General features: G+C 44.3%; 1 protein-coding gene across 3 annotated transcripts in view; it reads left to right on the forward strand.

Annotated features, from left to right (window-relative positions):
- RETSAT (retinol saturase) overlaps positions 1-22,678 on the forward strand; it is a 144,469-nt gene that overhangs the window by 106,935 nt on the left and 14,856 nt on the right. For 2 of the 3 annotated variants that reach the window (XM_069214226.1, XM_069214224.1), the window contains 3 exons: positions 10,305-10,464; positions 17,885-18,060; positions 18,137-18,401. In XM_069214226.1, coding sequence (XP_069070327.1) covers positions 10,305-10,464; positions 17,885-18,030 — 306 coding nt within the window. In that variant the 3' untranslated portion in view covers positions 18,031-18,060; positions 18,137-18,401. Of the gene's footprint in view, positions 1-10,304; positions 10,465-17,884; positions 18,061-18,136; positions 18,402-22,678 lie in introns of those variants that run through there. The other variant, XM_069214225.1, reaches the window with a different exon arrangement.

Consider the following 22,678-nt stretch of genomic DNA (forward strand, 5'->3'; position numbering starts at 1 on the left):
CAGCATGTAGGCTTTTCAAGTGAACTCTGGTTGTAGTGAAACATCTTTTCTAGTGATCCTGTTCAACGAAACAGTCAAAGGTGATTACAATTATCATCATTTTATATTCTTTCATTCAGAGTGATAATTTTCATCTTCACGCATTCCTTGCCTGCTAGATAGGAGTCTGTTGTGGACTCTACAGTGAAAAGCACTGCCACTACCAGGCTCTAGTTTTCTCTTGAAACTGCAAAGGTTTTCAGCCCGAAGCTGGCTGGTTTCACCTCCGCATAATTTTACCAATGACTTTTGAATGGGCTTGAGCAGTCATGAAACACGTGAAGAAGATATTCACATGCTCAGAAATAGTTGGACAATCTTTCAAAATATTCAACTTGTGCATCAGTAAAACAGCTGTGCGCCTCATAATGATTAATCCAACTTTGGGTCAATGGCTTTTTTACCCAGGCTTCACCTTTGAGACAAATTTCCCCTTAGTGACTTAGTGACATTTTGTTTCTGTTGTGGCATGAACCTTAAAGCATGCTCTCTCGAAGTTCATACACACTGCACCTCTTATGTTTCATATATATCTCATTCCATACTAACATTCCTCTCTATTGTGCAAGTGTAAGTTATTATTTAAATTATTATACTGACTTATACTGCTGCTGATTGCTCTCTCAAAGTGATACACCTTCTAAATTGCTGCATAGTGTAGCCTTTCTCAATGATTTTGTGTATCTCGCCTCCCTTGATATGAAGATGTTTCCCCCAAGTCAAGAGCCCTCCAAACCACATTGACTTTAAGCATTCTGGGGGTTATTACAACTTTGGAGGAGGTGTTCATCCGTCCCAAAAGTGACGGATATACCACCAGCCGTATTACGAGTTCATTATATCCTATGGAACTCGTAATACGGCTGGTGATATATCTGTCACTTTATCGACAGATTAACACCTCCTCCAAAGTTGTAATAACCCCCATATTTGTTTTGAAAGTTTTTCCTGGTGAAGGATTACACCCCAACACACACACACTCTTCTGACATGCACATCCTGATCACCAGTGCTAAATTTAAAGATAACATTTGGTACGAAGGAGCCAGATAGCCAGTTCTGGTAGTTAAACATGTTGTAGATTCATTGTAGATGGTAGTGTAAAGGTTATTTAGAATGCCCCACAAGAAGTAGCATCCTTTCTGCTCAGCCCACTCTAAGTGCCAACCCAGCCTCACAACGACATTACAACATTCCAGGATATCTTGGCTAAGAAAAGCAGTAAAGTCTTAGATTATAACACACTGCCTATTGATGTCAGGGCATGAACTCTCCCGAAATGGTATAGGTTAGGAGCTAGTGTTGGGAAATAAAATCTTTGGAATCTGATCCTAATCCCATAGAGGTCATCAAGCTTGCACTCGTCACCAGAATATTTGTTTGGCCTAAGTGGATGATAAAGGACAGCAGTTAGAGATAAGCACGTGCCATGCTGATGAATATACAGTACGCAAGCCCTACACATACCAAGTCTCTTCTGAGGTATGCTGGACTCCCTCAGACAATTCTGAGTACCGTAACACAGGAGTATGGTAGTCAGGTGTACAAATGATATTCAGCCAAGACGACAGTGAGACCGGGGAACCCCAAAAGAGGAAGACGGTAAGTTGTTACAGCAGCAGGGTCGATATGCTCAGTCAACACAGGAGTACAAACATGCATAAACTGCAGAAGTGAACAAAGGAAGAAGGACATAGGGAAAACAGAGGTTTAGGCAAAGGGACCAACGGTGGGAAAACTATGAATGCGCAGCCATACAACTAAGCAGTTATGAGGAACTGGCAATCAATACCGTCGCTTCTTAAACTTACCCGAAGGTTCCAGCTTTACCTCCAAGTGTAGCTCTGATGGGCTTTCTATTTGGCCTGACCTACAAGGTTTGTCGAATCCTTGTGCCTCTGCTGACACTGACCATCCTCCCAAACTCTCCAATATGTTTTCTTTCTGCCCTTTTCCATTCTGGCGTTCTGTGATTCCACCGGGATTGATCTGTTTTACAGTCCCTTACTGCCGCCAATCCGGTCATATGATCTTGCCACGGTTTAGAGTTCACAGTATGGCTGCGTCCATGTGGTGAGATGCAGACTCCCACAAAGGGGCATTCTCTGTGAGAGTGCAAACCCTTCAAAATGGGAACATATGGAAGGTGTGGTTTATTACAGAAAGGATGTTCCTTGGGGTGAGGCATGTCCCTGGAAGGTGAGATTTAGATGAAGAGGGCATTGTCGGTAGAAGAGAGATATCAGTCAGTAAAAGGAGTGCAACCTGAATATTGTTGTCAGAGTATTGTCTTACATAAATATTGTATTCTAAATGCTGCCTACATTACCCAATCACAGTTCATAATCAAAAATTATTGACCATTGGGACAATAATTCTGTGAAAAATATGTAGGGCACAATAGTTATGTAAAATGAAATTTTGTGTATGATATTCCGACATACAATACAGTTACAGGACTAAGTCATCAATGGGTGTCTCAAAATACTGCTTTTCCTGGAATATCATATGATGGCTAGTATGGTTCATATCTACCAAAGCAGTCTTCATTTCTTATAGTTTTCAAACACTAACTTAATTTTTCCTCCTTGACAGATTAGACACCAACTATATATTTAGTATAGTGCGTATTCTAGTTTCTTCTTATTTCTATCTTTATTTTAAACTTGCAAATGGAGGTAAAACTCTAAAAATACACTTTATTCAGTTTATTTAATATGGTGACCACATTGTAGATGTGGCTGTGGTGATGTCATAACTACAATCCCACAACAAAAGCCTAGTCTTTATCTGCACTGACTCCTCTTCCGTTCCTCTTCCCATCCAGACCAAGTGAAGTGAGTGTGCCCACTCACTCCCAGTATTACTATATGCAAAGCTGTTTCTTCCCTTTCTATTAAAGGGTAAAAATGACAGAAACTATAGCCCCTCTCCCCCGAATCTCCTGTTATTTTATTTGTGTGCCGAAACCTATTGCAGGGCTGTGAAGGGTTGCAGGCGCTCCATTGAAGATTTGAAGGTATGTGTTTTTTAACTTCTTTTATTCGGTGGGTGCTTGGCTGCTGTGGTTATTAAGGAGCGGCTGCAGGGGCGTCATACGTCTTTAAGATCAGCTCCTCTTGCTCTGCGTTTTCTTTAATATGGCAGCCAGGGGGCAGTTCCTTGGCAGACCTCGCCGTGGCTCTTTAGAAGTGTCTGCATGGGCACAGCGCTTCTTTAGAATCGGCTTCTCTCGCACAGTGTCTGTAATAGGGCCACTGGGTGAGGTTCCTTGGCATTTAGCTGGTTGGATAATGCTTTTCCTGCATAATAGTTAAAATGCTGTTTTTGCCATGAGCGGTGAGAGGAGAGCAGTCTGTGTTTCACACAACTGCTAGGGCACCGACTGCATTTAGGAGACATCTTTGTTTCTGTTGTGGCTGCCATGAGTTTTACCAGACAGGCCCTGTTTTACAGGACGGGCCTCTTCTTAACATTGGTGGTTGCTAGGGCACTGCATGTACGTTCAGAGCTGCTGGGATGCATGTAAACTGTAACATGCATCTCTGTCTTAAGCATTCAGTTTAATTTTTGGCCCTCATCTGGGGAATGTGCTTTTTGTCTTCAGGTTTGTTGTGCTGCTTCAGTGAAGGATACAGTAGCACCGTCTTCCTTTCTTTTTTAGCTTGACTGTGGTGGCTATGTTGTGCCTGACGGTCTTGGTTTTTTTTTCTCGTAGGCATTTGAGATTAGTTCCTTCGGACCTTCTTGCCATTCTAAACTATTTTTTCTTTTCTTTTTTTTCTTTTTTAGGACGTTGGTCACTGCCTGTTGGCCAGGGGAAAACATACTCATAAGAGCCATCATTCTTCTGCTGACTGACCTCTTCAGAAGGTCTAAGATGGGAGAGTTAGACATCGTTCCCCTCCAGTTTCCAATCCACATCTCCAGGATATGGTTAAGAAGCTGCCTACTGCATATATTAGGCAGTAGGGCAGACCTTCACTGCTGTCTCCTGCATCATCTTCTGGTTCAGCTTGGTCAGTTTCATCTTCTTAAGTATACTTCTGACCCTGTCTGGATTACAATGAGGAAGATCTGGGTTTTCCCTCTGGTGCTTCTTCTAGAGAGAAATATATTTTGATAGAAGACCTAGAGCTGGTGGTTTCATATTTGTCTTCCAACTTTCAGCTTCCGGCAGACATAGAACAACCCAGTACTAGTGGTGAATGGTTTGTCAGTGTCAACAGCCTTTGGTTCCTAACCTTTCAGTCATTCCTGCGATTCACTCCCAATTACAGTGTGAATGGAGAGATCCTGACAGGGTTTCGGTGCCTTGGTTCATGGGAAGGCTACAACCTTTGTTTTAAGGGAAAGACTAATGTTCTTCAGGTCCTCACTTTGAATCCCTTGATTGCCAATCTCACTTGTAAACTGTAGGAAACTGGACTTCTTTGCAGCTGTCCCCCCACTTGTTTGCCCCGTTTTAAATGCTATCTGCTGGCTTTTGACTCTGACAGTGCACTGAAGCCTGCTAACCAGGCTTCAGTGCCAGTGTTCTTTCCTCCGAAACGAAATACCCAGTTGCAACCCAGTTGGCAAGCGCTTTAGCACCCCTGTAGGTCGCTAGTAAATGGTACCCCCAGTACCTAGGGCATGGGTACTAAAGAAGGTCCCTATGGGCTGTAGCTTGTATTTTGTCACTCTAAGGGACCCCCATACAAATTACATGCAGCCTGCCACTACAGGCTGTGTCGTGGTGCAAAACATGAATGAAAACATGACGTGACACACATATTGGTGTGCCATTACAGTTACTACATATAATAAATGTAAGTCACCACTACAGCAAGCCTTGAAGCCCCAAGGCAGGGTGCAGTATATTCTATGTGAGGACACATCTGCATGAGGAGATATGCCTCTGTGATGTCTACTTTGAGTACTAGATATTGCATGTGAACAGGGAAGCCATCGTAAGGTATATACTGGGCTCTGGTCATTACGAGTTACCCAGCTACATAATGGCTTCACTGAAACCTATGGTGCTTGATATCAAATACCTGGTCTTAATAAATAAATAAATAAATAATGATGCCAGAATTGGATTTCTTATGACTTGCAGCCCGAAGGCACCTTAAAGGTGCCGCCTGAAACCTACTAGTCCTCTAATGTGCTGGCTGACTGGTATCGACCAGCTTGCCAGCACATCTGAGTTTGTGACCCCCTGGAGGTGAAAGACCAACTCTCAGGTGCCAAATACAGTGCCTGCCTCAGAGGAAGGTATTATCACCTACTCCTGCAGGAAGGCTAGTAAATCTGCATACCAAGGCCAGGGACTTCAAAGTCCCTGTCACCTATGATATTTACCCCCGGCTTCCCACAGACCTGGGAGAGGCAATTCCCTGCCCTGAGGCCCCTTTGGCGCCAGGACAGGTGGGAAATTAGCTATCCAGGCAAGTGTGTTGCTCTACCAGAATAGTCACCCTAAGGTGGGCAGCACGATGTGCTCCAAGAAGGAAGGGTTCCACCATCTTGTTTAGGTGTATATAGGAATTCTGGGACAGGGTTATGCCCACTCCCCACAGGAAGAGGTCATTTAGAGGGGTGTAGTCACCTCAGGGGTGAGTAGCCCATTGGTCACTACCCAAAAGTCCCCTAAACATCCCTAAATTGAGTATTTAGGTAACCCAGACACCAGGACTTCAGATTCGCTTGACTGCAAGGAGAAGGACAAAGAAGAGCCGAAGATGCAAGAATTGTAGACTGGCTAAGGACTTGTCGCAAAACCTTGCCTGCTCCTGTCTCGACAATTGCAAAGACCCAACTCGTCCTGCAGCTGTGCATCTACCCAGAGCCTTGGAGGACTGCCGGCACTTCGCCCCCAAGACAGCATATCCCTTGGAGTTGAGGAGCCTATTCCCTGCACCAGCAGGTACCACCCATGACTGGCCGGCTCTCTGTTTTGCTGACCATCGGGTCCACTGAGGGAGCATCTAATCAGGTGGAGGATCCTGAGTGTCCAGTAGTGCATTCCTATCGACCTAGCCTGTCTTCGAGATGCTGAGCCTGCCCGGAGGCTCCCTGCACCAGTACCCAATGTACTTCTGCTATTTGCAAGCACCAAGCCTTATTTAGTGTCCAGCTAGACACCAGTGCCGCCAAGAGTGACGTACCAACGAGAGACGTCCGCATCACCAAGGCCATCATCGAGAGTGGCCCTGCTTCCTTGTTTTCCCCCTTTCTGCAGGTTGTCCCAAGAAGTGAGAGCCTCTAACACCAGGGACTCGCCAGACAAGACAACTCTGCACTAGAGTTCCCCAGCCCGGGCCCAAGAGAGTTGATTGTGTCTCTGTGGAGCTGGGACCATCAAGAATTGAGTCCCCCTCAACCACATACTGCCCCACACCCCTGTCTCCCCGGTCACGGATTTAGCCGAACTGGTCACCCAGTACCCCACTTACAGCCCTTTTCTCACATTGACTTTACATTGTAGCGTCCGACGCTACCACCACTAGGAGCACATCTGCACCTGGACACACCAGGGTAGGCAACCCAAAACTGCTGGTGTTTGAGAGAACTTGGACCTTACTAACCTCAAGTCCAGAAGAACAGTCCAGAGTTGATTGCAAGTGACTCTATGCAGTGTATGTTTTCCATACAGGTTAACATTACGACATTGCCTCAAATCAAATATGACAGCTGTCTTTTCTAAATGTTGAAATATTGCTACCACGAAAAGTACTTACCTTATCTTGACCATCTTGGTGTCTAAAATAAGATAAAAATCAATGTTATTTTTCTAAATTGGTCTTGAGTTTCTTCTTAAGTGTGTGTCTCATTTATTGACTGTGTGTTCCACAAATACTTAGCACTACCCTCTGATAACCCTAAACTGCTCACCAACACTACCACAAAAGATAGCATTTGGGATTATTGATTTTAACCCATGCAAACTAGACTGTCTGCATTGTGTCCCCTTACATTGGTACAAGAAGGTTGAGGATGGTTTGAAGAGAGCTCATGCAGGCCTCAGTCTTTCCTTGTGATCTGAGATTTATGGTGTTTATGCGTCTCAGTCCTTAGTCAAAGATTTCCAGGTACTTTCTTCTGCTATTCTAGTGGGTGAGGCTTTTTCTGAGTTAGTAAGTTGAATGGAGGTACTGGGTAAAAAAAATTCAGATATAGCCTTTGAGTCTGTTCACGCTTCTGCTATGGCCACTGCCAGTTTGGTAGCTGCAAGACGCCTTTTTCACTTACGGGGTCGTAAAGTGCAGTCAACACAAAATAATTGTTTGTTATGTATGCCATTTGGAGGTAGTAAGCTTTTTAGAGATGAGTTGGAGGAGGTCCTCCAAAAAGTCTTTCAAAAGCCAGAAGCATGTCCAACCTTTTCTTCACAAACCAAGGTCATGGGAGGGTGGCAAAAGACGTCCTAATCAGTCCAGAAGGAGGAGGACTGATTTCCAACAGAATCGTCACAGTTTCAAAGGAAAGCTTCTTAGCCTGGAAGTGCCTCCTTTCAGTTCGTAATAAGGATGGCTCAAAACAGCCTTCCTGACTAGTCAGTGCCCCCCCTCTCCTGTAGGTAGGGGTGCAGTTGTTTATAGTTCCATAGAGTTTGGAAGACTTGGATTTCTGAGAGTTGGGTTCTTCAGGTTGTCTCCCAGGGTTACAATCTAGATGTTTCCCCAGAGTTTCAGGAATCTTATTTCATTCAGACTCTGTGGCCTTGGAGAATTGTAAAGAGACTGGCCTTAGACGAAAGTATCACCTCTCTGGTACTTGAACAGGCCCTAATCAAAGTTCTATCTCAGGAGAGAAGTTGCAGGTGTTAGTCTTGTGTGTTTCTGGTCACAATGGTCTCAGGAAATTATCGGATGATCATAGACCTGCGTTTCCTGAACAGCTTCATTCAGACAAGACACTTCAAGTGGAACGCCTTGCAGACGGTAATTTCTCTGAGTTATCCGGGAGATTTCCTGTTGAAGATCGATCTTCAGGATGCATATCTCCATATTCCCATGGCTCCTGCCTCCCAGTGGTTTCTCGTGTTTTCCGTGGGAGTCCCAGCACTGGCAGTTCCAGGTACTCCCATTTCGACTGAAAATCTCCCCTGGAGTTTTACAAAGTTTTTTGGGGTCTGGTGACAGGCCTTCTGCAATCTCAAGGGATCACGGTCAATCTCTCGAAAGTCTCTCCTAGTCCCTTCTCAGAGGCTGGAACATATAGGGGCAATTTCCCAAACAGTTTAGGGGTGAATTGCCCATTTCGAATCCAGGTTTGCAAGCTGAGACGAGTCATTCAAGGCCTGTTGAGTCCGGCAGGCTTCTTCGAAAGTTTGGTTGCAACTTACGGGACAGATGGTAAGCAGAGGTTTTTGTACAAACCTTTCATACTGAACATTTCTGCCACAGTGATAAAATGTTACTTTTCCCTGTCTCTCCTTTTGTTTTGTTTTTAAGCAGCAACTTTGGAGGCCATACCGTGGGCCCGTTTTCACCTCGATCAGGTGATCCGTCATATTCTGCTTCATTGAATCCTGGCCGGGGGCTGACTACAATGCTCAGATTCCGGTGTTGACATAGATCAGACAGGAACTCTCTTGTTGGTTGCATCCCTTTTCTCAGGAGAGGGGCTTCCTGCTTTGATATTTGGACTCAGTAATTCTTACAACCGATGCCAGCAGTTTGGACTGTGGGCCGGTGCTGGGTATCTCACAGCTCAGGGTCTCTGGACTGTGGCAGAGAGTGTGAGATTGTCAAATTAGAAAAAAATTAGAAAGTCTGGAACGCCCTGCTTTGCTTCTAGAATGCTCTTAGAGGTCACTTTGTGGGAGTCTGCATCAGCAACCAGTTGGGGATGTCATACATCAATCATCAGTTAGGCGCCGGCTCCTCTTCCCTCAACAACCTTGCTCTCCTCGTTTGTCTCCTGGGCAGCAATCAAAATACTGGGGTTGAAAGCCATCCTTATTCAGGGAGTGATTAATTATCAGGTGTATCAGTTGAGTTGGGAATTCACATCCGCTCAGGAGTTTGTTCTAGTTACTCAGGTATTCTCCCAGATTTGCAGTCGTTGGGATCCTTGTGGTGGATCTTTTTGCTGCTCCTCTAAAAGCCAAGCTTCCTGTCTTTTTTTCCACAGGTTCTCCTCTCAGAGTAATAGAAAGGGAAGAAACGGCTTTGCACATAGTGACACTAGGAGTGAATAGGTGCATTCACTCCTTGTAGTCCGGAATGGGAAGTGTAAGGAAGAGTTGGAGTATTAAAGATTACCAGTAAGCAATCTGAGCATTATTGCTTATTAGGTCATAAGCTTTCGAACCTCTTTAATGGTTTGGATGGAAGACTGCATTTTGTTTAAATGTCCAGTGTATTTTTCCTCTATTTAACTTGTTGCTATGACTATGGTAACTAAAGTTTTTGCCGATATTTTCACAGCATGTGTTGAAATTCACACATTTAAGGGAAAACTGTGCTATTTATTAATCTCAGTAATGTCCATGTTCTACGGGGCACTCCACAAACTAAATTTTCTCCTTGTTTGTTTTATCAACTTTTGCGGGGTAAAGTCCGAATCTTCCTTGTCTCGATTTGAACCTGTGAAATCTAGATGACTTAAAGATCTCAGCAAAAAGAACAAAGAGAACAGATGATGGATGGAATGTTGAACAATGCAAACATTCACACCTAGTCACAAAGATCTGGGTTTGATCCTTTTTTTTTTTTTTTTTTTCCACCATGCCACCCCAGTTTGGACCCAGCCATATGCAAATCAGTATTGACCCTGTTCCCCCATGGGAACAGTCCAGCCTGAACTGCCAAGCAAAAAGAACAGATGATGCATTGTTCAGCATTCCATCCATCATCTGTTCTTTTTGCTTTTGTCACCCTATGTGGGAAGGGTATGCCCAGACGTGGGTCCTGTACTCACTGTGCCACTGGATTCAAGCCAGCCTGGCTGATACCCTAAAGTTGGTCCCAGGATGCTCGTTTCCAGTCCAGGGTGGACCTGGTTTGGCAGCTCGGGCTGGACTGTTCCCATGGGGAACAGGGTCAAAACTGGTTTGCTTATGGCTGGGTCCAAACTGGGGTGGCTCAGTGGGCAAAAAAACGATGGATTTAACCCAGATCTTTGTGACTGGGGATGAATGTCTGCATTGTTCAGTATTCCGTTCATAAACTGTTCTTTTTGCCTTTAAAGATCTCAGCAGCAGAACACTAAGAGCTATATTTTTGTGTTAAAGAAGCAGCCCCTTAACCCTTGTTCCTACATCCATCTTTCAGATAGACTGCATTTCAACCGGTACGCCACTTTCCAACCAACATTACATTGCAGCTTCCCGTGGGGAGTGGTACGGTGCCAACCATGGCATGGACCGTTTCACAGTGGAAGTCACTGCTGCTCTCAGAGCCAAGACACCCATTGAGAACCTCTACTTGACAGGTAAGTGGGGATTGGTGCTTCTTGCTTGTTTGATTCTTAGTGGCAGAAATGGATATAGATAGTCAGCAGTACTCCCCAACCCCATCTGCATTCTCTTTCTCCCTACACATTTTTCGTGGCTCTCTGAAATCTCATCTGCTCCTTGCGGCATTCCAGCCACTTTCTATTTCTCTCTTGTGGCATAGCCAAATCATCCTCTGTGTGCACTTCTATCTTGTTCTTTATTACGAACTGTTTAAATCCTCTTTTTTGTTTCTTCAGCACAGCGCTTGGGTGCAAGCACTCTGTTAATAAAATGAAACAAAATCCATTTGTCAACAACTAACCATAACCCCCAGTTAATTTCTTTGTGAATTGGGTGGCGCAGGAGCTTTTTCAAGGCATTAGGACTAGGGCCTTTGTGGTTTCAGACATTTGGTTATAGTACCAAACAAATCCTTCATTTTTTTTCTTAATTCGATTATCCTCTCTATAAATCTTCAAGGACAAAGAGTTTTTTGAAGTTTCATGATCTGGATGTTGTGAAATAAAAATGTATGTGTTTTGATGTGTGGAAAATATGGATCTATGGAGCACAAGCAAAAGTGCTGCTCCATTTATGCACCAATGTTCTAAGACCTTTTTTCCCATACATTTATAAGCTTTACCTACCTTCAGATTAAAACATTACTTAACGCTCCATTGACTTCTGTTGATGCGTAATGACAGAGGTATGGAAGATGGTAACACACACAGTGCCTCACATTACATTGTCATGACATCCCATAATACTTGACTGGTCTGGGTCTTCAACTCCGTGACCCTCAGAATATCAAAGCCTATTGCTCAATTGATCAGACAACAGGTCATCGTCCTGAGCTGGCCACATGATGTGTGGGACGGACATAGGACCATCTCTTTGTTACAGGTGAAAGCAGTGGCTGTGCTCTTGACATCTGCTTTGTTGTTGTTCCTCCCGTCCACAGTGCCAAAGTTACTCTAACCACCTAAAGAATCCTTCTGAGCTGCATTAAAGAGACAACCTAAAACAACCTACCTACAATGGCCAGTGAGGAGAGGGGGGAGCATTAGAACCACAGGGACATGCAGGGGAACAAAGAGGGGAGAACTATCAACAAAGTCAACACCTTTCTTAATGGCACACCTCGGAGTTGAACACTCTACTCAACCATTCATTTACATGTAAATATGCCACACAAATATATGGTTGGGGGAATAATAGGCAAACCCCTAACTGGTGCAGGGAAACAGTCGCTTATCCCACAATTATCGACGGACTACCACCAACCTTCAATTGTGTAAGGGTCTGGATATGGGAACCATAGCTACCCAGGCGAGAGCAGCATCACATTGGAGCATACATGTTACCAAATAGGACTGAGCACCTTGTGGAGGACCTAGGGCACAAGCTACTCCAGAACTGATAAAATCTGGAATGGGGGGCATTGATTTAATGTGTCAAAGATCTTCAGCTCCACAGCATATTACATCCTGAATGAGATGAGCCACTGCTCACTCCTGTCCAGAAAGTCCTCTGCCATCTTATGGAGTAAGTGTCTGAGAAAGCCTGGAAAAGCATTTCCATGTGACATTCATGCCCTGTGATCCATGGTAATGTACAGTCCTTGCAAGTAAATGGATCACTGAAACAGCTTCAGGCTGTTGCCTTTCGTTCACATTGCCATTCTTAGGGGTTTTTGATCTGTCTGCGCAGTGAAGGTGGGCCCAAGCAAATGGGAGGGAACTCTGCTGATTGTTACGGCCCTTACAGCGCCTTCATTGAAATGCTTGATATTCAGAAGACTGAAAAGAATGTACGCAGAAGCAGAGGCCTTCACTGCGTTTACCCTAAGTGTGTAGACTGAGCTACTCCTGCACATTAGACAGTGTCCTTTTGCTGATTTGGATAAGATCTAGAACAAATCTCTCCGTCTTTTCACAATTATCCTTCCTGCTGTGAACTCTGCATCGCTGAACCCAAACCTCTCGACACATGTGAAATTCCTCCTGACTGTAAAAGTTCCTGCATGAATCCTGCAACTCCAAATATAGCAATCATTTACTTGTTAAGTAAGCACTTTGGCTTCCTCTCAAGATAGGCCCGTGCTCGATAAATATCTCCAATAAATTATAGGTGCGAGGGGGCAAGCAACAAGGGAAGAAGATGGGAGGAGTCAATCACAAGGCGGGAGGGGTAAGAAACAAGGCAGGATGCTGGTCGTACAAGCAACAAGGTGGGAGGGTGGAGCAGGGCAAACAACAAAGGGAGAAAGATGGAAGTTTCCTTTTAGAATGATGCCCATAACTCTTACCCATCATCCTTTTTCTTGCTGGACCCCTCTTCGTTGTCTTAGCGGCAGTTGGCCTCTTGCTTTTGTCTAGTTTCCTTTTCATTTTGGTATTGTGGCACCATTGCACTGCCACTCCCATCCCATTCCATAATGGGCCACTGGAATTAATGCGGCTGCGGAATAAACATATTTTATTTCGCTATAGGTTATGTCACTTCCTTTTGTTCATGATAACATACTTCTGCGTCACAGAGTGGAGGGTCACTACACATTATTGTTGTCTTCCATTCTTTAGATCTCTAATGATCTACTCCTCAAATTGTAGTGAGCACAGGCTTTCTTCATGCCGATGTACAGTAGGACTATGTGCAGTCATGGATTTTAAGCCAATTCTGAGGGTTAATGCTCCCTATTTATAATGGGCAAAGGAAACCACCAGTCCCAGAATGCAGCAAGTTATTTGTTAAGAAGCAAATTATTCAAAACAAGTTTGGGTCAATGGAAAGGAACCATTGAAGGTGGTGATTGCAGTTGCAAAAGAAATAAAGAGCAAGGATGCCTAATGTAACATAAATATCCACCACAGCACTAATTTGTCTATGTCATAGATGGCTAACACTACCAATTCAAAGTTCTTCCTTTTGGGGTCACCACTGCTCCAATGGTGTGCACAAAGTGCCTGGTGGTGGTAGCTGTTCACCGTATAAGGGGTTACACTCATGTTTTCCCCTTCCGTAACAATTGGCTGATCACTAGTGCAGGCAGACAGCAATGCCTAGCCCACATTCAAGTTACAATCTCTGCTTCACGGCCTGAAATTCACCTTAAATGCCACCAAGTCCCACCTCCAGCCCCTGCAGCCCACTCCGCTCACTACACTCCAGCCCTTCTGGGGTCCATTCTGAACACAGTTACAGGTAAAGCCTACCCTAACCAATACAGAGAGTTGGCATTTCAGCAGCTACTGCGTCTTTTTCAAATCATCAACTTATGTATCACCATAGTGCCACCTGCCAGGCTCTGCATGCTCCTGTTGCAGGAGTGCTTATTGACACACTGATCACAAGAGGAGGGTCACTGGGTATATCCAGTTTTGCTAAAGGCCAGCACCCATCGCTCTCTGGATTGGAGGAATAGCAACAATCTAATGCAGCACAGACATTCACAAACCCCATTCCACATGTGACCATAGCAGCAGAAGCCTCTCTCCTAGGCTGGGGGCCATATCTAGACAGTCTGACGATACAGGGGATGTCGCTACCAACTGCGTAAATCTACCGGCCATACATCTAGCTCTCAAAGCTTTTTTTTTTTAGGCCTTTCAAAGAAGTTCTAATCAAAACAGACAACATGACAGCCAGTATAACCTTCAGAAGCAAGGTGACATACACTCACCCCCGCTGTCAGCACTAGTGCAACAAATCTAGCAAGGAACCCATCCGCCACTGTATACATCTCCGTCAGGTAAACAATGACTTCATTGAATGTGCTCAGCAGGACGCATCAACACGTCCATGAGTTAGAACTTTACCTCCATGTCCCACCGAATTACTTCCAGCTGTGGGACACTCCGCAGAGAGACCAAGTCATCACTATTGACAATGCCAAATGCCCATATTTTGCCTCTTGGTATCCAGCTCCCACATTACATGGTAATGCTGTAAGGAGGAACTGGTCAGGTATAATAGTCTGTGCTTCCTCCTCTCCCACTCCTTCCATACACTGGGAAAACATCTTTCACACTCATCCTTGTGGCTCCCACCTCGGCCAGGCAGCTTTGGTAATGGGCATGCCTAAAAATGCTTATCAGCCCCCACAAGAAACTCCAGCACAGGCCATACCCTCTCACACAGAACTAAGGCTAGATCAGAGACAAAACATCAGATAACACAACCTAGTGATCTGGCTACTGAGCTCTTAGGCTATCTCCATCTTCCTCAGGAGTGCATGATTTTGCTACTTTGTGGGTCTCTTATGCCGCATAGGAGAAAATATTTTTCCACAGTTGCATCCCTAAGCTACTACACCTTCAAAATCCTACCGTCAAGTACATAATTTGCTACCTCTTGCACCTACAAAAATTCAGGCCTCACTTAAGCTTCCATCAGCTACCCCTTCCCACTATTGCCACCTACATACAAAACAGGGAACATTTTCCCTTATTCAGGATTCATTCATCAAAGAATTCATGGAGAGCCTCCGTGCTAATACCTCCCAGAGTGCCCTCTGGTCTTACATGTAACTTTACTGTATTACTCACCAAGCTATTAGGTCCCACCTTTTCAACTCCTGCACTCCTGTCCTTTACATTTCCTCTTGTGGAAGGTGGGTTTACTCATGGCCATAATGTCCCTCGGATGCATCAGTGAGCTGCAGACACTTTGCAAAAGCCCACAAAGGCAATCCCATCTCAAAGGCTGGCATAAATAGCTAGGCGGATAGTCAAGTGCAACAAGACCTGCTTTCTCAAAGTTAAAAGGACCTTCCCTACCTCTTACCCTCGGGTCACACTATCCCAGTAAAAATGGTGCAACCATGGCCTTTTTGAATAATACCCTGCTAGTTGACCTATGTAAATCAATACTTGGTCAAGCCCATCCACCTTTTCATGCACCATTGTGTGGTTATCCTAACTCACCAGGAGGCTGTGCTTGGCCAGACAGTATTGAGAACTTTCTTACAGACATCTGCATGAGCCACAGTCTAAGCACTGCTTATGGAGGGTATTGCTTTAGAGTCAACCTACAACCACAGGTTACGGGTGGAAAATGTCAGTTTCCCTGCAAACATTTTTTGTAGAGTGTAGTGCTGTTGATTCGCAGGCACCCACCCTTTTCCTCAAAAGTTTGTGTTTGTTGTTGATCTTTTGTTTTAACACCTATCTACCACACACAATGCACACGGTGCTCTGCATGCAGTGCTCACTCACCACTCCATATATGTTCTCTTGCTGTCCCAAAAAATAATCTAATATGGAGTGGGTGCCCATGCGCATGGTCCACTAAGAAGGGAGTCAGTGCATCCTGTGACTTGAAAAAATTATTCAAAGATAAACAACTTGCAGACATCCCAGCCCAACCCAAGATGGCAGGTGCAGAAAATGTATCTGAATCTACAGCACTGCACCCTACAAACAGTTGCTTACAGAAGAAGAAACATTTTGCTTCCATGTTCTCTTTTTTGTAATTTCAGTGAAATTTAGTGAAAATAGTGATTTTAATGAATAGGATGGTGCCTTTTTTTGTTACTTACAAAATTACGGCAGCAAGATGACGATTTCCATTAAGATTTTATCTCCACAAACCCATTGATTCTGTTTGTTTTGGCGTTTTTTCAGTCTTTTGTTTATATGCTTTTAGGTGCCTTAAGTACTTCCCTGGGGTCAGACCCTCTCATGGTGTGCCTCCCAAAGGCTGCAGATTTTTTTTCTTCTACAGTGCGAAAACTTTGATTTTGAAGATGGCATAAAAAATTATCAATCACATTTATGAAAAATGTTTTGTGTGATTGACAGGATTCATGATTTTCTGTATAGTATTTTCAACAACAAAGATATGCAAGCATTTTTAAACCTTTTAAAGACCACTAGGCAACTTATTTAGACACTTCTAGCCAACAAGCTACTGAACACATTTTATACCAAACCAATGAAAGCATGATTAAAGATTAAAGTTCTACTTTCATGCAAATGTGGGTGTGAATGGCTGAAGGCACGAGCAAAATGTTAGTGAAACCTGAAAGTCGAAAATGCATATTTTTTCACATTAGGAAATTAGAGGCAATTCAGTTGATGAATTGTAATTCATAGTCAGAGTTTCCACCAAATATTGGAGGCTGTTAAGTTCCCTCAAAACTCTAAATGGGGCTGTTAGTCTTTATTGTAAGCGGTGCAAATAGTGGATGTTGGATGGTGGCTTCAGGCTCATAAAAAAAAAAAAAAGAGGACAGACCCTACGCTTCTGCATGATAAACAGTCTTTAGGCCACAAAGACCAGCTGGCTTGCCTCAAGTTATGCAAAAGAAATGTCTGTGACTGTTGTAGCAGATTGCAGGTCCCGAGAAATGACAATCCCTAACTTCCACAGTTTTCTGGAAGTAAAAAAAATATATTCATAAACTCAAAGTAATCTTAAGGGCAAGGCCGTCCTTCTCTGCAGTCTTCCCTTGGTGTGTGCACAAAGCATTCCCCATGATACCTCCTAATCCCAAAATGTGGCTGAATATCAGCTCCAGGAGTCGCTGCAGCTTTGGGCTCAGATGGGAAGAATGATTGACGGCTCTCTAGGTTGAAAGGAGGAGCAATGGCAGGTGTTACGCTGCAGATGGTGGATGTGTATGTCCCTTCTGGCTTTCTTTGGGGACAGAAAGGTGCTACATATACATGGTGCAGGAAAGCTAGTTCAACATGACAAAACCTGCCACATGTGGAAAATGTTTTAGGATGTCATTTATCAGAATCACGGTCTAATCTCTAGTAATCTATTGATAAATCCTGAAAATTCATTTTCAAAACACAAGTTGATCATGTTGAGGCAGAATCTAAAAAATGACTGTCATTCTAAACTAAAATAATCTGTGGCACCAAGAAGAAGGCCATATTTAATTTTTCAACACTGAGTAAATGTGTATTTTTATTAGTGTGGAAAGCCTCCCTAAAATGCTGTACTTTATCTGGAAGATGTGTAATCTGGCATACTTCCTGAATATGTGGAATAAATGAGTGTTTTTAAGGTGGATTGGGATCTCTGTCAAGCCTTTGTGTTCTCTCTCTTTATATACTAGAGGTGGGAGGCAGTGCAGGGATTTTGCGAGAGTAGTTGCCAGGGGAATCAGTCTCCATTCACTTGCCAGTCCGATATGATAGTTTTGTGTTTTTGAGCAAGACGTGTTGGGACTGTGATTGTTTCCTGCAACGTCCCCACAGGTTTTTCCCCTTTAATGTTACCTCGCCAGAGCTATCCAACCACAGCAGGGACTCACTATGAGAATACTTTTAGCCTAGTCCCTAAATTTCGGTAACCCCTTGTTTTTCTGGCTTTCTATATACATTGCCAGATACAGATCATAGTGATCAAAAGGTATCACATTTTAAGCTGTCCATTTTTTTGCTCTTCCATTTTCCCTCCCAGGCCAGGATGTGTTCCTCTGTGGTTTCACTGGTGCTCTGTATGGTGGGCTACTCTGTGCATCTTCTGTCTTGGGACGCAGCATCTTCCTCGATCTAGAGCTCCTTGAAAGAAGAATCAAACATGCACATCGCAAGAAAATAGATTGATGGTCGCCACATCCTTTCTTTGGATTATCGGTGAGTTTATTTTTGGAGTGTAAGCATCTCTTGATATGAGTAATCGTGAAACCTTAACACTCAAACTTTTGTTTAGTTTCCAGATGTTAATTTCTAGCTGAAGAGATTGTTTTTCAAATGAAGGCCTCCTTGTCTGGAGGGACTTGAAATTACCAACGAGAAACCAAAGGTGTGAAGGGGGAGAATTCTGCTGTCTTTTTCACTTTCTGCAGTGAGATCAGAGTGGGTTGCAGGATCAGTTCTGAGAGGGAGTCCCATTGACATCTGCTCCCCTTATGGATATTGACAAACGGAATCCTTTTTGTAGTTTGTATATGAATAAAATACATTTTGCTGTGTGATTTGCTTGCCTCATATGTACATTTTAATCACATAAACTGAAACTGTGCAGTGCCTTCTGGGTTGTTTTCTTTATTGGGTGGGTTAAAACTGTAGAAATGACCCTCGCGTCTCTTTTTGGTACCTAAGAGAGACCCTGATCCTGTGTGGTGACCTTTTAATGTTGGCTTATCTTTATATATGTTCGTGGTAACCATGGCTGTTATGGTGGTCGGAGAGTTGGCTAATGCCTCTCTGGCTTTGGAAGCTTTCACTGGTAGTTGCTGACACAGGAAAAATCAGAAGCTGCCAATCCTAGGTCTTTCTACTTGTCATTCTGCCATTTGGATCATTGTCTTGCTGTGTATGTTACTGCATTAAATTTGAATTATGCTTATATCCTGAAAAGGCAATATAAATGTATGATCAGCACCTTTTTTGTGGATGTACAAAGGGTTGTTTGTGAAAGACTTTGTGTATAAATAGTGGGTTCCACTTTCTAGGCTTTCCCAAAAATTAACCTGGGTTCCACTTTCTCCATCAGAATCTTTTCTTGACTGCATGATGAGATACTGGTCTGGTGGTCTGCTTCTTTTAGTGGGCCAAATGCACTTTCGTACCCTTTGACTCCTGATCCTGTTCGGATATCATGTAGGTGTCGCCCATGCAGAAATAACCCCAAACAGTGCCACTGTACAGGGCAACAACTTTGTTTAAAAAGTATTGTTCAACACTTGTTTGCACCTATTCACGTACTCGCCGAGGGAAATCATCTAACTCTTAGTATGTGTATCAGTCATACAGTGGTGCGATGTAGAGGTCTATACAGACTTTTAAAGGCTCTGAATCCATGACGAGGGTCTTTAGCCAGGGAGGGGATCATTAATAACTGGTGTAGTCTGAGATAGAAGGGCTATAAAAACAAAATCCACTCACTGACGGTAAAATAATCTAAATTATAAAGGAATAGAAGGACAAACCTTTAAATGTTGGACCAGAAGGCCTACATCAGCCATTAATGGCCCATTATCTTCACTGAAGTACCCAAAATTCCACTATTATAATGTAATAAAAAGAGTGGAATGCTGCTGTAAAAAAAAGTTCATCTATTGTGAAATAAGAAAGAGGAAAGAAAGAAAAACTGAACCAAGAATGGACAAACGAAACAAAAAAATGAATGGGGTAAGAAGAAACATTTCGGAAATAAGTAGAAAAGAATAAACAATCAAAGAATAACCTGCTGCAGTGCAGCTCTGTTTTGGCCAAGACCCAGAACATCACTTCCATTTAAATGCTTAAGTAAGCAAGACACCAACCCCCTGTAGTCCTGCAACCTTGGCGAGAAGAGCACCATGCCATAGCGGGGTTTGTTGGGTGATTCGTCTCCACCATCCTGTGGTTCTCTGGGCCTCTCTCCGTCCCATTAGTGTCACCCTAGTCACCTCGGGAGTGGATCGGGGGATTGGGCACCTATAGAGGGCATCAAATACTCCAGAGTAGTTCAGCATGTGGAGCTCGAGTCGGTATGCAGGGTCCGACCAGCCGCCTCCAACCCAGTCGTTGATGACAAACAATTGTGTCGCGAGGTGGTAGTAGTATAGGTTGGACAATCCCAAACCTCCATCATAAACGTCTCGCTGGCACGTGGCGAGTGCCATTCGGGGACGGGCTTGCTTCCATAGGAATTGGCGGATCGATGAGTCGAGGTTTTTAAACCATCTCTTGGGAATTGGGTAGGGGAAGTTCTGCAGTATATAGAGGAGTCTGGGAAGGACCATCATTTTAAAAAGTGCAGTTCTCCCGAGCAAGTTAAGAGGCAGGGTTTGCCAACGTTGCAGGTCGGCTTTGGTTTTGAGTGGCGTGACATTGAGCTCCCACGCCAACTCCGGTATGAGGGCAATGAAGATTACCAGGTATTTAAAGCTGTTTCGGCGAATGTGGATGGTTCGTTGCCGGTCGACACAATCTCTCGTGGAGTGGAGTGGAGTGGAGCGGGACCAGCAGGGATTTGCGATGGTTTAATGGGAGACCGGAGGCCTCTGAGAATAGGTCTAGGATACGTGGGCAGCTTGCAGCTGGGTTGGCAACATATAGGAGGATGTCATCGGCATACAGTGCTATGCGATCTTCTGAGCCATTAGGCCAGGACCATCCCTCGATCAGGGGGTCCTCTCTGAGCAGTTTTGCCAGCGGTTCAATCACGAGGGCGAAGAGGAGTGGGGACAAGGGGCAGCCCTGGCGTGTACCGCGTCTGATGTGAAAAGGGTCGGACACCACTCCGTTTACCTGCACTCTGGCCGTTGGTTTGGAGTATAGTAATCCCACCAGCTTGCGGAATATGGGGCCTATCCCGTTGCCCTGTAGGACCTGGTGTAGATATGACCAGTCCACAGTGTCAAAAGCCTTTTCAAAGTCTAGGAGTCGTAAAGTCTTGGATGAGCCCGCTAGGGCGTTACGGTTCGCCAGGGCCAAGTGCAGGCGTCTAATGCAGTGTCTAGTACTCCGGGAGGGCATGAAACCGCATTGGTCTGGGTGAATTAGTGACAGGAGGGTGGGTTTCAGTCTGTTTGCGAGGATTGAGGAGAGTATTTTGACTTCAGTGTTTAAGAGGGAGATGGGCCGGTATTCTGAGCAGTATTGTGATGGGGGCTGGGTTTTAGGGATAATTGCAATTGTGGCTTGGTCAGTGTCTGGGGGGGGGGGGGGGGGGGGGGAGGGGAGTGTCCATTATTCTCAGCTTCCTCGTACATGCTGAGGAGATGCTGTCCTAGAATGTCGCTGCATCCCCTGTATAGCTCCGCTGGGAAGCCGTCTGGCCAGGGGTCTTACCTGGGGCCATTGTGGCAATTGCGGCCGTTACTTCCTCTAGTGTTAAAGGCTCATCGAGGATATCCCTCATCGTGGGGGATACTCTGGGGAAGAGTGATTTCAGCAAGAAGTGGAGACTCTCTCTGGGGTCGGGCGTTCTTTGTACAGCCCCTAATAGTAGGCCGCGAAGCTTTGTGCAGTTTCCCTAGGGGTCTTGGCGAGGGTTCCGGACTTGTCTAGGATTTCTGATATAATTCTGCTGGACATTGGCCGTGGCAATGTACTGTTAGTTTTTGTTTACTGTACCTAGTGAGAAAGACCGACCATGTGCAAAACAATACTGACCCTATTCTAGTAGGGACTGTTAAGCCCAAACTGCTGGCCACATTTATCCACAAGATAACACATGTGATCCTAGTTATATTTTTGCCTTGTTGGGCCTCATCAGTCAGGGGATGGTTGTGGTCTTGCTTGGAGTTTGAGGCTAAACTGTTTGAGTGGACCGTCGACACTGGAGTAGGAGCACAACTCATCTATGCATGGTTGTTCCTCTTCCATAATCACACATACAAGCTAAAACTAGTGGTATGTAATGCATACACACAGACAAGCTTAACAATGTGTGGTTTGCAGTATGCCCAGGGCAATTTCTAGTAGTTCAGATTAATTCAAGCATTCCATTTGTCACTATTTTGCTGTATAATTTATCCATTCAGTGTACAAGAGCTTTCAAGTTGGTGGTTTAATTTAACATGGAGGCAGGTAAGAAAGGGGGTTCATTGTTATTAGCAGACTGATCTAAATCGTAAATAGAAACCGACTGGCTTCTGTTGACGCGTAGGCTCTCGTTATCCTAATGAGTACTGTATTTGGGCAGCAGAATCACTTGTGCTGTGGGGGACTGAGTCTGAATCCACTACAAGTGACACCTGTCGGTCTAATCCGGGTTTTGTTCCGGCTAACTAACAGTGCCTTATCTCCACTCAAGAGCAGGGATGATTGGGCAGCTGAGCGCATAACACAACTGATTCCTCAGAGAAATCGTGGTCACTCAGATCGCATCCATTTCTCTGTTACAGTAGTCTCACATATACAAGGACAATCGGAGGCAGTATATACTTCAATAAGGATTTAATGAAGCAACTGCATCTTAGATAACAAGGCATTTACTGCAATAACCAGGACGATGAAGCATGACAGGATTAAAATAGTGACAAGGAGAGTAAAGCATAAAAATAACGCTACCATATTGTCACTACAATCTTTAAAATAATTCCTACCTAGGCTATGTTAGAGCACAGCATGTTAAGCTCTATTTCTGCCCTTCAGGTTCACCTGGGAAGACATCATCCCTCATACCTGAGCAAGAGGCCTGTAGTCTACATAAGCAGCTGTAGCGAAGGGTTCAGCAATCAGCATACAGTCGTGGTCATCTGGCTGGAATCTCCCTCTAATGTGTATGGGACAGAGAAGTGTTTTTATAATAAAACAG

The sequence above is a fragment of the Pleurodeles waltl genome, chromosome 11 (assembly GCF_031143425.1).
Source record: "Pleurodeles waltl isolate 20211129_DDA chromosome 11, aPleWal1.hap1.20221129, whole genome shotgun sequence".
NCBI lineage: Eukaryota > Metazoa > Chordata > Amphibia > Caudata > Salamandridae > Pleurodeles > Pleurodeles waltl.